This window comes from Talpa occidentalis, unplaced genomic scaffold (genome assembly GCF_014898055.3).
Source record: "Talpa occidentalis isolate TD23 unplaced genomic scaffold, MPIMG_talOcc4v2.1 talOcc4.16, whole genome shotgun sequence".
Lineage (NCBI taxonomy): Eukaryota > Metazoa > Chordata > Mammalia > Eulipotyphla > Talpidae > Talpa > Talpa occidentalis.
The window spans coordinates 78,530,165-78,543,151 of NW_023601653.1; the positions used below are offsets into that span (position 1 = coordinate 78,530,165).

The window sequence follows — 12,987 nt, forward strand, 5'->3', positions numbered from 1 at the left end:
TTTGCTCTTTTCTGATGCAGACTTGTGCCTTGCTTGGCAAGATAGCTTGGAGACTGCACCACGTCTCCCAGAAAAGAGATTGAGAGAGTTTTCATAGAAACTTGTGTGGTGCTGACAAAGTGATACATGCTTATGTCTGCAGTGTCTATCTATCTATTATCTATCTATCTATTTATCTACCCAACCCCAGACTATCTATCCCTCTATCTCCTGTTCTGATCCTGTGCTTAGTGGAGTGATGGACTCTACAGGATTTCCAACAAGCATTTGGGCCACCCGCTTTGGCATTCTCCTCCCTGACCACTGCTATTTTCCCATTGTGGGGGAGTTTAACCCACAACAAAGTGTGGAGACACCGTTGGTTCCTCCTTTGCTATCCCATCAAGAATCCAATCTGTGAGGCAATTGTGTTTCAAATCCCTGACCCTCCCAAGCTGGTCACTGCACATACCAACCAGGGCTTCTCCCGGAGACAGTAAGACCCCCCTCTCCCCACCCCGGCCCTTCTGCTCTTTTCACAGTTGTCTCCTGCAGTCTGATTTCCAGGCAGCCACCAGTGTGGTCATCTCGCCCGCGAGGTCATGTCCCACCTCAGCACAAAGGCCCCGAGGGCCACGCTGCCCGGTCCTTTCAGCTCTAGCCCCAGGAGGGATGCGGTTACGAGAACACGGAAAGGCTTGAAGAGTCTCTCTCCACAGGTGCTCACTGGGAAGGACGGGTCAGGCGTCCTCACGGACTTAGGGGGTCGCTAAGTGACCTGCCTGCAAGGACGGTCTGGGGGGACCTTCGTGGGAGGGGGGACCCCTAGAGTCTCAGTCGTGTGCCGGCCGGGCCTCTGCTGGCTCCTGTGGGATAGACAGCCCCGGGGCACTCACAGGCTGGAGGGGAATTAGGGGCTGAGTAGATCTGTCGAGGCTTGCGGGGGAAGGCAGGGCAGGGGTTTATTTTGATACAGGGTCTCCTTGATATGCCTATTAAAGGAGGCAAGTCTCAGCTTTCTTCTCAGTGTGCCTAGCGGGAGATTCCCACGCTCATAAAGGGTGTTAATAACTTTCTCCTGCCTTTTATGTCGTCTGCAGGCCTGTCGTCTGCCTGATAAAAGGCAGGAGGGCCGCTTGCCCTGCACCCCCACGGCAGAGGCATGGCCAGCCGCTCCTACCGCATCAGCCCCGGCTGCGGGCCCAGGGACTTCAGCTCCTGCTCGGCGGTTGTGCCCAAGCCTGGGGCTCGCAGCTGCTCCAGCGCCGGGGCCTACTGTGGGGGCAGTCCGGGGGGGCCGGGCTACAGGCGGCTCGGGGGCTTCGGCAGCCGGAGCCTGTGCGCAGTGGGGTCCCCGAGGATCGCGGTGAGTTGCAGGCGGCCCCTTCGCAGCGGGGGCAGCTTTGGGTACCGGGCAGGAGGTCTCTGTGGACCCAGCCCGCCCTGTATCACCACCGTGACCGTGAATGAGAGCCTCCTGGCGCCCCTCAACCTGGACATCGACCCCAACGCGCAGTGCGTGAAGCATGAGGAGAAGGAGCAGATCAAGTGTCTCAACAACAAGTTTGCCGCCTTCATCGACAAGGTGGGTCTGTGAGTTACTCCCTGGGCACGGGACCGGGAGGCCATGGCAGAGTGGGTTCAAGTTCCCGGAGTCCCGGATCTGCATGTGGCCTTGAGAATGTGGCTCAACTGGGGTCTAGGATTTCCAGTCAAATGCAGGAATGGATGCACTCACCAGACGCAACTGGAAGGGTTATCGCTGCTGCATTCCCTGCCACACAGAAGCTGAATGTTGGGGTCTGTGACCCCTTCACACAAAAGGGGGTACGGGTGGGGTGGGCACCTCCACTTAGGTGTGTCTCACTTCCTGCCTAGAGAGACACCACCATTCCCAGCACAGAGACGGGAGCCAGGTGAGAGGGGCCAGGAGCTCCCTTCCTGCCCCTTCCTGGCAGGGACATCATGGGGGGCTGTGAACTCCTAGGGCTCCCAACCCCAGGCACCCCCTCACCCACACTTATGTAGATTAAAGACAGCGAGTTGAGAGCTTAAGGGAGGCCCGTGGAGGGGCTGTTGAACTGCGTTTTGCTGACGATGGAGTCCCTAACATTTCCTTCTGGCTGGACATATGGACTCTGTGATGTGCCCTCTGACAGCTGGCGATCAAATCTTTGGGGTCCAAGAGGGGCAAGGCTTATTTTCCAAGGCTGACTGGTGTGCGTGGTCACACCTGGGACTTTGCAAGAAGGTGAAAGCTGGGAGAGGGTGGGTGGGAGCTGTGTTCTCAGACACCCCCACCAGACAGCAGTGTCTGCAAGAAGAGGGGCTGAGCAGCCTCCCTTAGCATGTCGTGGCCGTCCGAGCCCACCTTTCCTTCCCTTGGCAACGAGAAGCAGGGTGCTACGCCGGTGATTCCTGCACAAGGTGTGCTTAGGGGCTAAAACCCAGGCCCTGTTTCTGCTCACTGGGCTCACAACGGTGTTCGGAGACAAGGGAGCACAGTGGGCTGGTTGGTAGCAGAGTGAGACAGTAAGAGCTCTAGCCCCTGGCCCAAGGCCCCCTCCTGGGCTTCTGCACCCCAGGATCAGGGTGAGGGAGAGTCATGGTGAGTTCATTTTTAAATCTCTGCCATAAATGCACCCACAAACTTAGCAGCTCAAAACAGCACCCACTTATTATTTCATAAAGGTGAAATGAAGGTGTAGACAGGACTGCACTTATTTTGGGAGACCCTGGGGGAGACAAATTTCCAGGACATTTAGGCTTCGAGCTGGACTGAGTGGCTGTGAGGCTGAGGTCCCTGTTCCCTGCCGGCTGACTGTTGTTCTTAGCTTTTGGAGGCTGCTGGCACCCCTTGACCCGTGGCCCCTTCTTCTGTCTTCTTCAAAGCCGGTGACTGTGTCCTCCTCATGTCTCAAGTCTCTCCTCTGCCTCCTCCTGAGCATCTCTCACTCTGCTGCCTTCCTCTTCCCCTCTGGAGGCCCATGTGGCCACGTGGGCACCGCCTGGATCATCTCGGTTACTCTCTTGATCTTCCGGTCCATTAGCCTTAGTTCATCTGCAATGTCTCTTTGCCACATCAAGTGACATCCACAGATTCCAGAAAGCAGGGTGTGGACATCCTTGAGTGGCCAGTTTTGTCCTACCCACATGGTCAGGGGCATTTCTGCCAATCAGATGTTATTTTATTCTTTGTAAAATAAACAAATCACTGTAAATTGCATGCACTTTCTGGGAGAAGGAATGGGGTGAGCAGAAGTTACTTGGGGAACAATTGTGACCCACACTTTCAGATTCTGCCAAAAGATTTGACTTTCAGAGGCAGGTCACTGGCTGTTGCAGTTCAGAGGCCACTCCCAAGGGCAGAGAGAGCTCTGGGGGATCAGGTCATTTCCTGGGCTCCCCATGAGTCTCTCCTACCACCCCCCTGACAGGTGCGCTTCCTGGAGCAGCAGAACAAGCTGCTGGAGACCAAGTGGCAGTTCTACCAGAACCAGCGCTGCTGCAAAAGCAACCTGGAGCCCCTGTTCAACGGCTACATCGAGACCCTGAGGCGGGAGGCCGAGTGCGTGGAGGCCGACAGCGGGCGCCTGGCCGCCGAGCTCAACCACGTGCAGGAGGTGCTGGAGGGCTACAAGAAGAAGTGAGTGTGGCAGGGTTAGGTGTGGTCACAAGACTGGGGTGGGTCTGACTGGGTGCATACGACTCTCCTGGAGGCAGAGGTAGCTGAAGGTTAGGGTCATTCCAGGCTGCTTCTAAGATGTGTCACCTAGTTTCAGTTCCCAGCTCTTATAGCCCCATCCCAGAATTGGAGAACGATTTGGAGATGAGCTCCCATTTTGGGGGGAGGGGACACACATCCGGGTACAGGATGACCTGGAGATGGAGTGAAAGAAGCAACAAACAGATTAACAGGGTTGAGGAGCAGAACTTGGGAGTGGGCCGAGCTAGGCTGGGTGGACAGGAAGTTCCTGGAGATGAACTAGCCAAAGCCGTTCAAGGCATCTGGTGGATCTGGACAATTCTTTTATTCACTCTGCAGATAAAGCATCTAGCTCTTGTTCTGCCACCTCTGCAATCAAAGGCCCAAGTAAATCTTCTAGTTTAGATTGTTTAGTTGGCCACGGCCTGGTTTATGGCTCAGCAGGTCACTGTTAACTTGTTCCTCTTTACCTGGTACCTACAGAATGAGGATGATTTTGAATGATCAGTCCTGGCAATTCTAATTTGAAGTCACTGGAATTCTGGTCTTGGAAGTCCGAGCTGTATCATGCAAGTGGACCCAGCAAAGAGGTTTCACCCCCCCGAGGGTGATGCAAATGCAGACATAATTCTCAGTGTGCAGGTGTTAAGGACTTACTCCTACACTGGGGGCATGAAGGCCAGTAATTATAGAGCTCAGGGTTTATAGCAGCCCAAATTACCCTGTCATTAAAGCCTTGCGAAAACCATGTTCTGGGAACTCTGGCCTTCCTAGCTGGCCCAGGCTGGGCTGCTCCAGGGATGACACCTCACAGCACAGAGGAGCAGGGCCAGCCTCCTCCACAGTGGAGGAGGGCTCTGAAAATGCTCTCGGCTCACAGGCCTGGCATAGTGTGTTGCTTCCAGGAATTCAAGTCCTTGGATGTTGGGGAGGGGAAGAGAATGTCGCAGGCTAGCTACATGGAGCGTTAGTTATGTTCTATACAATTTTAGGGTTGGCAGGTCACATGGGGCATCTGCCCTTCATTCACCTGACACACATTGGCCAAGGCCTTACTGCACCCAGGCACTGTAACACAAGGTGCAGAGTGATTAGATGACTGTCTGGGTTTTACAGCAAACTTGGATCAGCCCAAACTTGGATCAGAAAGCAGGGACTTGGAGTCCACACCCAGGGACCTTTTGGAGGGTTCTTTGTGCCTGAGAAATAGAAGTCCAGAGAGGCCTAACTTCTCCCAAGGCACACAGAAAGCCCAAGGCAGAATGAGGGAGACTTGACTGTGTAGCGCTCTGCAGGCCCACCCTGGCCCTCAGCACCAGACCTGTCCTGTGCTCTCCCTGCAGGTATGAAGAAGAGGTGGTCCTCAGAGCCACAGCTGAGAATGAGTTTGTGGTGCTGAAGAAGGTAAGTGGCTCTTCCTAAGCGGGGAAGGATTAAACCGGGAGTGCTGGCTGCTCCCCTCTGCTCCTGTCAGTTGTGGGACCCTCGCCGGGTGGCTGGGCCAAGATCGAACCAGCACTGCAGAGGCTGTGGACAGCTTCACAGCGTGGCGCTCAGCCGCCTTCGCCACCAGGGGAGGCCCTGTTCACAAACTCTTTTCCGCTCTTCTCGAATGGTCTCTTTGCAAACTGTTTCACGCTCCTGTGCACTTGCTTCCTGCTGACTTCACACAGCAGAGGGCTTGGTCCTCAGCTTGCTAGTGACTGAGAGCCGGGCCCTGTTCAGCACCATTAGGGATGGAGAAATCAGAGGAAATGCTGTTAATGGTTTCCCTTTGGTTTCACGTTAGGATTGAAGTGTAGTCAATGCTCTTTAACAAGTGCTGTGCTTACCACTCACCTCACTTGTGCATACTCACAGAATGGTGGGGGCACTGATAAAGCACCTGCCGACAGAGGTTTGACCTTGAGCTCAGGCAGGGGTGTCACTTCTCGGTGTTGGGCATTGCCAGGCCTGGGCACCAGCGCACACCCGCTGGCGAGGTGTCCATGTGGCTCTGTTGGCTGCCACGTGGTCGCACTTTAGTGGCCAGTTTGGCTTAGAGGTGGCCGCCCGGCATTTGGGGCTGTGATATTAGGCTACTCACTTTAGCAAGGTCCCCAATGCTGAAGGGATTGGGGAAAAGTCTGGAGGAGTCAGACTTCTCTCCATTCCCTATTCAGAGGGCCCCACTGATGTGCGTGCAACGTCAGTGACAGATAACCAAGGGCATCCCTCTTAGACGAAGGCGAGGTGTCCAGGTTAGAAGTCGATAGGCAGGGCCAGGTCAGAGGCTGAAGAGTGGGCCAGGAGATGCCACAGGCCCTTGTAGAGTACAGGGATTCAGGGGGACTGAGTGACCCATGCCCTGTTGTCTCCTGTCTGTCCCCACCAGGACATCGACTGTGCCTACCTGCGTAAGGCTGACCTGGAGGCCAATGTGGAGGCCTTGAAAGAGGAGATGGGCTTCCTGCAGTCCCTCTATGAGGAGGTGAGCTTCTCCCTATTTCTGGAAGAGCAAGTGGGGGAGGAGACAGAGGAGGATTTTCTTGGGGTGTGGCCTGTCCTGGTTCCTTGGTTCCAGGGAAGGTTGTCCATTTTTTACTCCTTTAAGCCCTGGACATCTTTCTTTCTGTGACCAGAGATCTTCTCTTGTTCAGGCTCCTTTCAAATGGAAATGGGTGATGCTCTCCCTTTAAAATAATTTGAAAGACCGATTCATTGCTTGTTCACAGCACCAAGCAGGGACTGAAGCTGTCGGCTTAGGTGCCTAGATAAACTAATAATGTTCATTCAGGAGGCGTGAAAACCCAAGCAGAAAACTCAGGACTCTAAGTTGGCCATTCTCTGGTGGATGCATTTATTTATACACATCGTTCCAGTGGGTCTGGATTCAGGCCTCAGGCCGAGCATGGCGGTCGGTCTCTAACATAGAAATCTGCCCTTTCTCTTTGCCATGAAGCCACGGCCCAAATCCCAGCCTTTTCCTCTGAAACCGACACTCTAAGTTTTTCCTCGTCAGTAGTTTTCTAATTTATTTCTGCAAGTTTCAGAGTCGGGACTGTGTTTTGGATTACTGGTGGAGACGGGAATCGGGGGGCTTTGGGGCCGAGACACTGCTCTTGTCTCCTACAGGAAATTCAGCTCCTTCAGTCACAGATCTCTGACACCTCGGTGGTGGTCAAGATGGACAACAGCCGGGAGCTCAACATGGACTCAATTGTGGCTGAAATCAAGGCTCAGTACGATGATGTCGCCAGTCGCAGCCGGGCCGAGGCCGAGTCCTGGTACCAAAACAAGGTGACCTGGAGGGCTGGGCGGGCACCTGGACAAGGAGGAGAGTTGTGGTCCCGGGGCGTCCCAAGACAGCACCCACAAACTCGGGGCATGGCAGCCTCGGTCTGAGCACACCAGGAAGGAGGAGGGGGGCAGTGGCAAACAGCGGGTTAATCTGGGAGGGTGGGATCAGTGGCTTCCCAGCGCACACTCCAGCCACGAGGCCACCAGAGACATTTCTCCATGTTTGTGTCTCAACCTGCAGTGCGAGGAGATGAAGACCACGGTGACCCAGCAGGGTGAGAACCTCCACAGAACCAAGGAGGAGCTCAACGAGCTGAACCGCATGATCCAGAGGCTGACGGCCGAGGTGGAGAACGCCAAGCAGCAGGTCAGGAGGCCCCGAGGCACCGCTCACTGCACCTGTTTCTTCTTCTTCTTCTTCTTCTTTTTAAATTTATTATTATTATTTTTAAAATTTTATATATTTTTTACATCATTTTTCGTTTTTGCAGAATGTATGCATTTTCATCTTGGTTGCAGTCCCGATACAATTCCCACCCGCCCTTGTTTTGATCCTACTCCCGCCTCCCCCCTCATAGTGTGTCTATGGTATTACTCAGCAATCAAAAAAAAATAAACTCATGCCATTTGCAGCAACATGGATGGCGCTGGAAGGGATCATGCTCAGCGAAATAAGCCAGAAAGAAAAAGAAAAATACCAGATGGTCTCACTCATAGCAGCACTTTAGAAAACCTAAATAAGGGACCAGGAAAAAGACTAATTATAATAATGCACCTGTTTCTTCTGATCTACTTCCTACTTCCTTCTGGCTTCCGGGGCCAGGACTGTCTTTGGAGGGGCTCATGTGTTAACCATCTGCAGCAAAGGACTGATGGTCACAAAGCACCTGAGGGACTGTGGTGCTCAGTCTACCTGCTCTGTGCTCTGCTCCTACTGCGCTCCTACTGCCCTCCAGGCACATGCACCATCTCTCTCCTCTCAACACACCTTATGCAGTGTGTGCAGAGCTGGTCTCTGCTTTCTCCTTTTCCCCACGCATCTTGATGGCCTTGAGGAGTGCAGACCTGACCTGACCACTCCCCCACCCCCCACATAGTGCACCCCACCACCACTCATAATCTCACATCGCTGAGCCTTCATCTTCAGCTCCGTTCCCTTCCCCATCCCCAGTACACACTCTTCTGTAGTTACTCTATCCTGAAATACACCTTTCAGGCATGTATTTACACTTGTACCTTGGCATGAAATAGATGGACATAAAATGTCTATAGATTTTAGTGTTTTAAATTGATCTAATGATATTATGCCAGAAATCTCATTCTGATTCTTCCCTTTGCCAGTGGATGTTGTCTTTGAAATCCACAGGTTTCATTATTCCTGTCCTGAGGAGCTTTGCACTATTCATAAATCATCGTTTCCCACCCCTCATAGACGGATACCTAGTTGGCCTCCAAGTCTTTGCTATTACAACTTATTGTATCATAAGCATTTTAATACATTTTTGTACATATCTCCATGTGCGCCTGGCTGAGTGGTGTCTTGAATGTAAGTGGAAAGTCGTTGCTGGGTGGTTAAGATAAGCATGGAGACACTTCCCTTGGGTGCTGGCAGATTCTAGAAGGGCCTCACCCTTTCTATTCCTACCAGCAGTGAGCAAAGCGTTCAGTTTCTCCACATCCTCACTTGCAATTGTCTTTTTTTTTTTTTTTTAATAATAGCCATTCTGACAGGTGTGTAGTATTTCCCATTGTAGTTTTGATTTGCATTTCATGGATGGCTAAGGATGGTGACCATGTTTCCATACACCTGGTGCCATCTGTCTTCTTGGGAGAAATGCATATTCAAGCCCTTAGCCCATCAATAAATATTGGATTATTGCTTTTGTTGCAATTGAGTTGTAGGGGTTCCTTGTGCTTCCTTAAGTGGGGCAAAAAAGGAGGAAGTGCAATTACTGTGTTGCGAGTCATCAACCTTTCCTTACTGATCTCAGGGGGCCAAGGAATGGGGCTCGAAACATTGGCCTCTGAGAACCTCAGCTCAGCACTAATTACCTGGGTGCACTTGAGTGAGCCTCTCAGTTTCTTCGTCTGCATAATGGAGTAGCAATGCCTGTTCCGACAAGCTCAAGAGTGACTTTAAGGTCAGGTACGATCACATCTGGGAAAGTGCCTCGTAAACGAACAATAATATACAAATCCAAGATACTATCACTAGTTGTTATTTGTTCTGTCCAGAGCTAACATTTCCTTCCTTCCTAGTGGCTCACCATGGACTTGAGTTTAGAATCATGTGGTATACAAAAAGAAAGGAAGCTCCAAATGGCTTAGCTAACATAACATTGCAGTTGACCATTTGAATGCAGGTGAAATAAAATGAGGATTCTCAAGCTTGCACCCGTCTCAAAATCCTTCACTCTTCTACCCACCCCCAGCGCTGCAAATTGGAGGAAGCAGTGGCCGAGGCAGAGCAGCAGGGCGAGGCCGCCCTCAGCGATGCCCGCTGCAAGCTGGCAGGCCTGGAGGACGCCCTGCAGAAGGCCAAGCAGGACATGGCCTGCCTGCTCAAGGAGTACCAAGAGGTGATGAACTCCAAGCTGGGCCTGGACGTGGAGATCGCCACTTACCGGAAGCTGCTGGAGGGCGAGGAGAGCCGGTGAGGACAATGCATGGGGCCACTTTATATCCCCACTCAGGGCTAAAGGAGATCCTTGCTGGGCCGTAAATCTCCAGCACAGAACCTGCAGACTGGGAAAGCCTCTTGGGATCATGGTGTTCACCCATGACCACATTTTCAGATAAGGAAACTAAGGCCCAGAGAATAGAGGTGCTGAAATTGCCCCAGTCTCCTCACCAGGACCCCAGTGATCTATTTCCCTCCCACATTACCCCTCTAGCATCACGTAAAGCTCATTTCAAGGCAGCCACTTTACCCTGTCGACTACAGAGGGGTTTCTGTTATCATGCCCAGTGGGTGCTAAAAGAAGATGTGATGTGGGATGTACAAATACAGGTCGTATGGTTGTGACAGCAAATAGAAGTGAGCAGAACAGAGACTCTTCTTAGCAGGGGGAGACAGGGCACACATAAATGTGTCCTTCAGATGACCAGGTTAGTGTCCCGGGGACTGTTTTAGGGGTAGACAGAAGAGCTGAGGGGGCAGGGAGGGACAGGACACTTCAGACAGCGCTGACAGTTTGAGCCAAGACTTGGGGCAGTTGAGGTTGGCATGGAGAGGAGCAGGTGTGTTTATGCCTTCAGGTGACTTGAAGTGGCCATTACTGTTGACCCCAAGCTGGGTCCCATCAGGGGGGCAGCCTCGTCTGGGGAGCAGAGTGTAGAGGTTAAGAGCACGGCCTGTGACCCAGACCACCTGGGTTCAAATCCCAGCTCCAGCACTTACTAGCTACTTACCCCCTCATGACTCAACGTCCACTTCTATAAAACAGAGATAATCATAAAACCCATCACTTAAGGCTATCGTTGTAAGGATTAAGTGAAGTAATGGAAGAGAGTAAGTGCAATCGGAGCAGCTTATTTTCAGAACGAGAATATCTCTATGCAGGTTACCCAGGCAGAGAAGCTCCTTAGTAACCTGGTTAGCCTTGGCAATCTGACCCGAGCGGCACCCATGGTAGTTGATCTTACTGCTGGATTTGCGTCAGCTCTGACTGAAGTAGGTAGACTTACTGCCACTTCTATGGGACTTTGGAAGAAGTCACCAGCGCTCTCTGCTCCTTTGTGTTCTTAATCCCTAACCCATGCACCAGCACTTAGTGAGACACTTGGCGTTTGCACTGTGAAACTTCCTTCTGATAACAGCGGTCAGTGTTATCAATAACTCCATACAGAGTGAGTGAGGGGCCATCCCCAACGCTTGAGCATTTAAAAGGCAGCTTTGTCTAGTGCTTTTGTCTAGTGCTTTGCACATTGTGGCCTTTGACTTTCGAATAGATCTCCTGTTGGCAATGAATGCGTTTTGTTAGGTTGCACAAGTAATGCTCATTACAAAAAATAAGGAAACAAAGCGGTCAACATGTAGATGTGCTGCGGCGCTGGCTAGCATCTATGAAAGGGTGCAGTTTTTTTTTTTTTTAGATTTATTTATTTATTTATACAAGCACTGGGTATAGTCAGAAGTGCAGGAGGGTGAGAGAATTCACCAGAGCCAGAGCGGGGAGCAGAGCAGGCAGAAGGACAGAAGTAAACTGCTGAGGGGAGCAGCGGGCGGCAGGAGAGGTCTGCGCGCCATGCGGGACCCTCCTCCGGTGGCCGGGGAGCAGCCGGGGATCAAACTGGCACTGCAGAGGCTGCGGGCAGCTTCGCAACACAGCGCTCAACTGCTGCGCCACTGGGGAGGCCCAGAGGAACTGGATTCTAACCACTTACTCTTTCCTTTCTCCTGCAGGCTGTGTGAAGGTGTGGGCTCGGTCAACATCTGTAAGTAGAGTGTGTGTGTGTGTGTGTGTGTGTGTGTGTGTGTTTCTTTTGGATGTCAGTCTTAATATTGGGTTGCATCTAACGGGTGACTGACCCTCTGGCTGCAGGGCACGGGGTGAGGAAAATGGCAGCTGAGGTCTCTGGGATCTGGACAAAGGGATGGCCCCTAGATATGGCCTCATAGAACACCCTCGAAGCTTAAGTTAATGAAAGTGGCAAATTCTGACCCCCTAACTGGGTCTACAAAAACAGCCTGAGTTTCAGGTACACAGAGAAAGCTCCCGTGTCTGGGATGAAGGAGAATCCTGACCCGCGTCTCCTTACAGGTGTGAGCCGATCCCAGGGCGGCGTGGTCTGTGGGGACCTCGGCTCCAGCGTCCCGCGTGGCCCGGCAGGTGTGGCCCTGAGCGGTGGCGGCGTCTGCTCCCCGTCTGTCCTCGTCTGCTCCGGCGCCAGGGCTGTGCGGTTTGCGTAGCAGGGGTGGGGCCCTGGGTTCTTGGGGGGTGAGGTGGGGAGTAGGAAGGGGAACTCTTTTCTCTCTGGGGTGCAAATGGCAGGTTGGTAACTGCCCCTCGCAGGGAAGCCAGAACCAACGCTTCGACTTCCTTCTTACTGGAGTTATGGTTACTTCTTGGTGTGAGCCCTGCCTGGGTTTGGCATTCTTGCCACCTCTGTTGGTTGCCCCGCTGTGTTCTGGGAAAGGGACATAAAGACTTTTGGATACAAACTGCTTGGTATTTTTCTTTCTCAACCAACTTGGGCCAGTGGCCCGCCCTCTGGGGAGACAGCAGTGTGTGGGCACATGTCCATCTTCTGCCCGGGGTGAGGGACTGTGCTTGCTGATTTAGCCGCGAGGGCTCCAGCCTCATGGGGCTGGGGTTGCAGGAGATTCCCCCACTTGATCTGAGAGAGACTGTGTGTTCCCAGAGCACCCCAACAATTCCTGAGTCAGTACAGAAAGACTGGTGCTGGCTGCGGTTACTGGTGTTGGTTTGGGATTTTTTTGGGGGGTGATTCTTCTGGCTCCTTCTCCCTTAGGTGTGCATGATTAAGTGTGGATGGCAAAGGCTTTCTCCTGGTAACCAAGTGGACACTGCCTCCTTGGTGGTTTTCCCAGCCCAACCAAAGCCCTGATTTTTTTCAGTGTTTCGCCAAGAGGGCACCAACGACCATGGTCCTTATCACGACCCCTGAGGGGACTTGGTGACTAGACTGGCCTTAGGCTTCATCTGAAACTACTGAATCTGGAGTTCCAAGGGTGAGCCCAAGAATCTGAACGTAAACAAGCTCCCAGGGGATTCCCACAGGAACTGAAGTTTGAGAACCCTTGGTTTACCTGGGAGAGGGAATAGGAGGGTCAGAAATTCTGACCTTAGAGGTGACTTTCCCTGTGATCTCACAGGATCAGATGGCTCTCTCTCTCTCTTTTTAAGATTTATTTATTTATACAAGAACCGGGGTACAGGCCAGATGTGCGGGAGGGTGAGAGGATTCACCAGAGACAGAGCAGGGAGCAGAACAGGCAGACTGACTGAAATACACTGCTGAGGGGAGCAGCGGGCGAGACAGGAGAGGTCTGCCATGCC

General features: G+C 52.6%; 1 protein-coding gene across 1 annotated transcript; it reads left to right on the forward strand.

Moving 5' to 3' along the window:
* The first annotated feature begins 1,141 nt into the window (after window positions 1–1,141).
* Window positions 1,142–11,876, forward strand: LOC119247074 (keratin, type II cuticular Hb5-like). The gene is made up of 9 exons (XM_037513290.1): window positions 1,142–1,564; window positions 3,417–3,625; window positions 5,029–5,089; window positions 6,060–6,155; window positions 6,800–6,964; window positions 7,206–7,331; window positions 9,397–9,617; window positions 11,370–11,401; window positions 11,728–11,876. Exons 1-9 carry the CDS (start codon window positions 1,142–1,144, stop codon window positions 11,874–11,876), a joined length of 1,482 nt encoding a protein of 493 aa, XP_037369187.1.
* The last annotated feature ends 1,111 nt before the right edge of the window (window positions 11,877–12,987 follow it).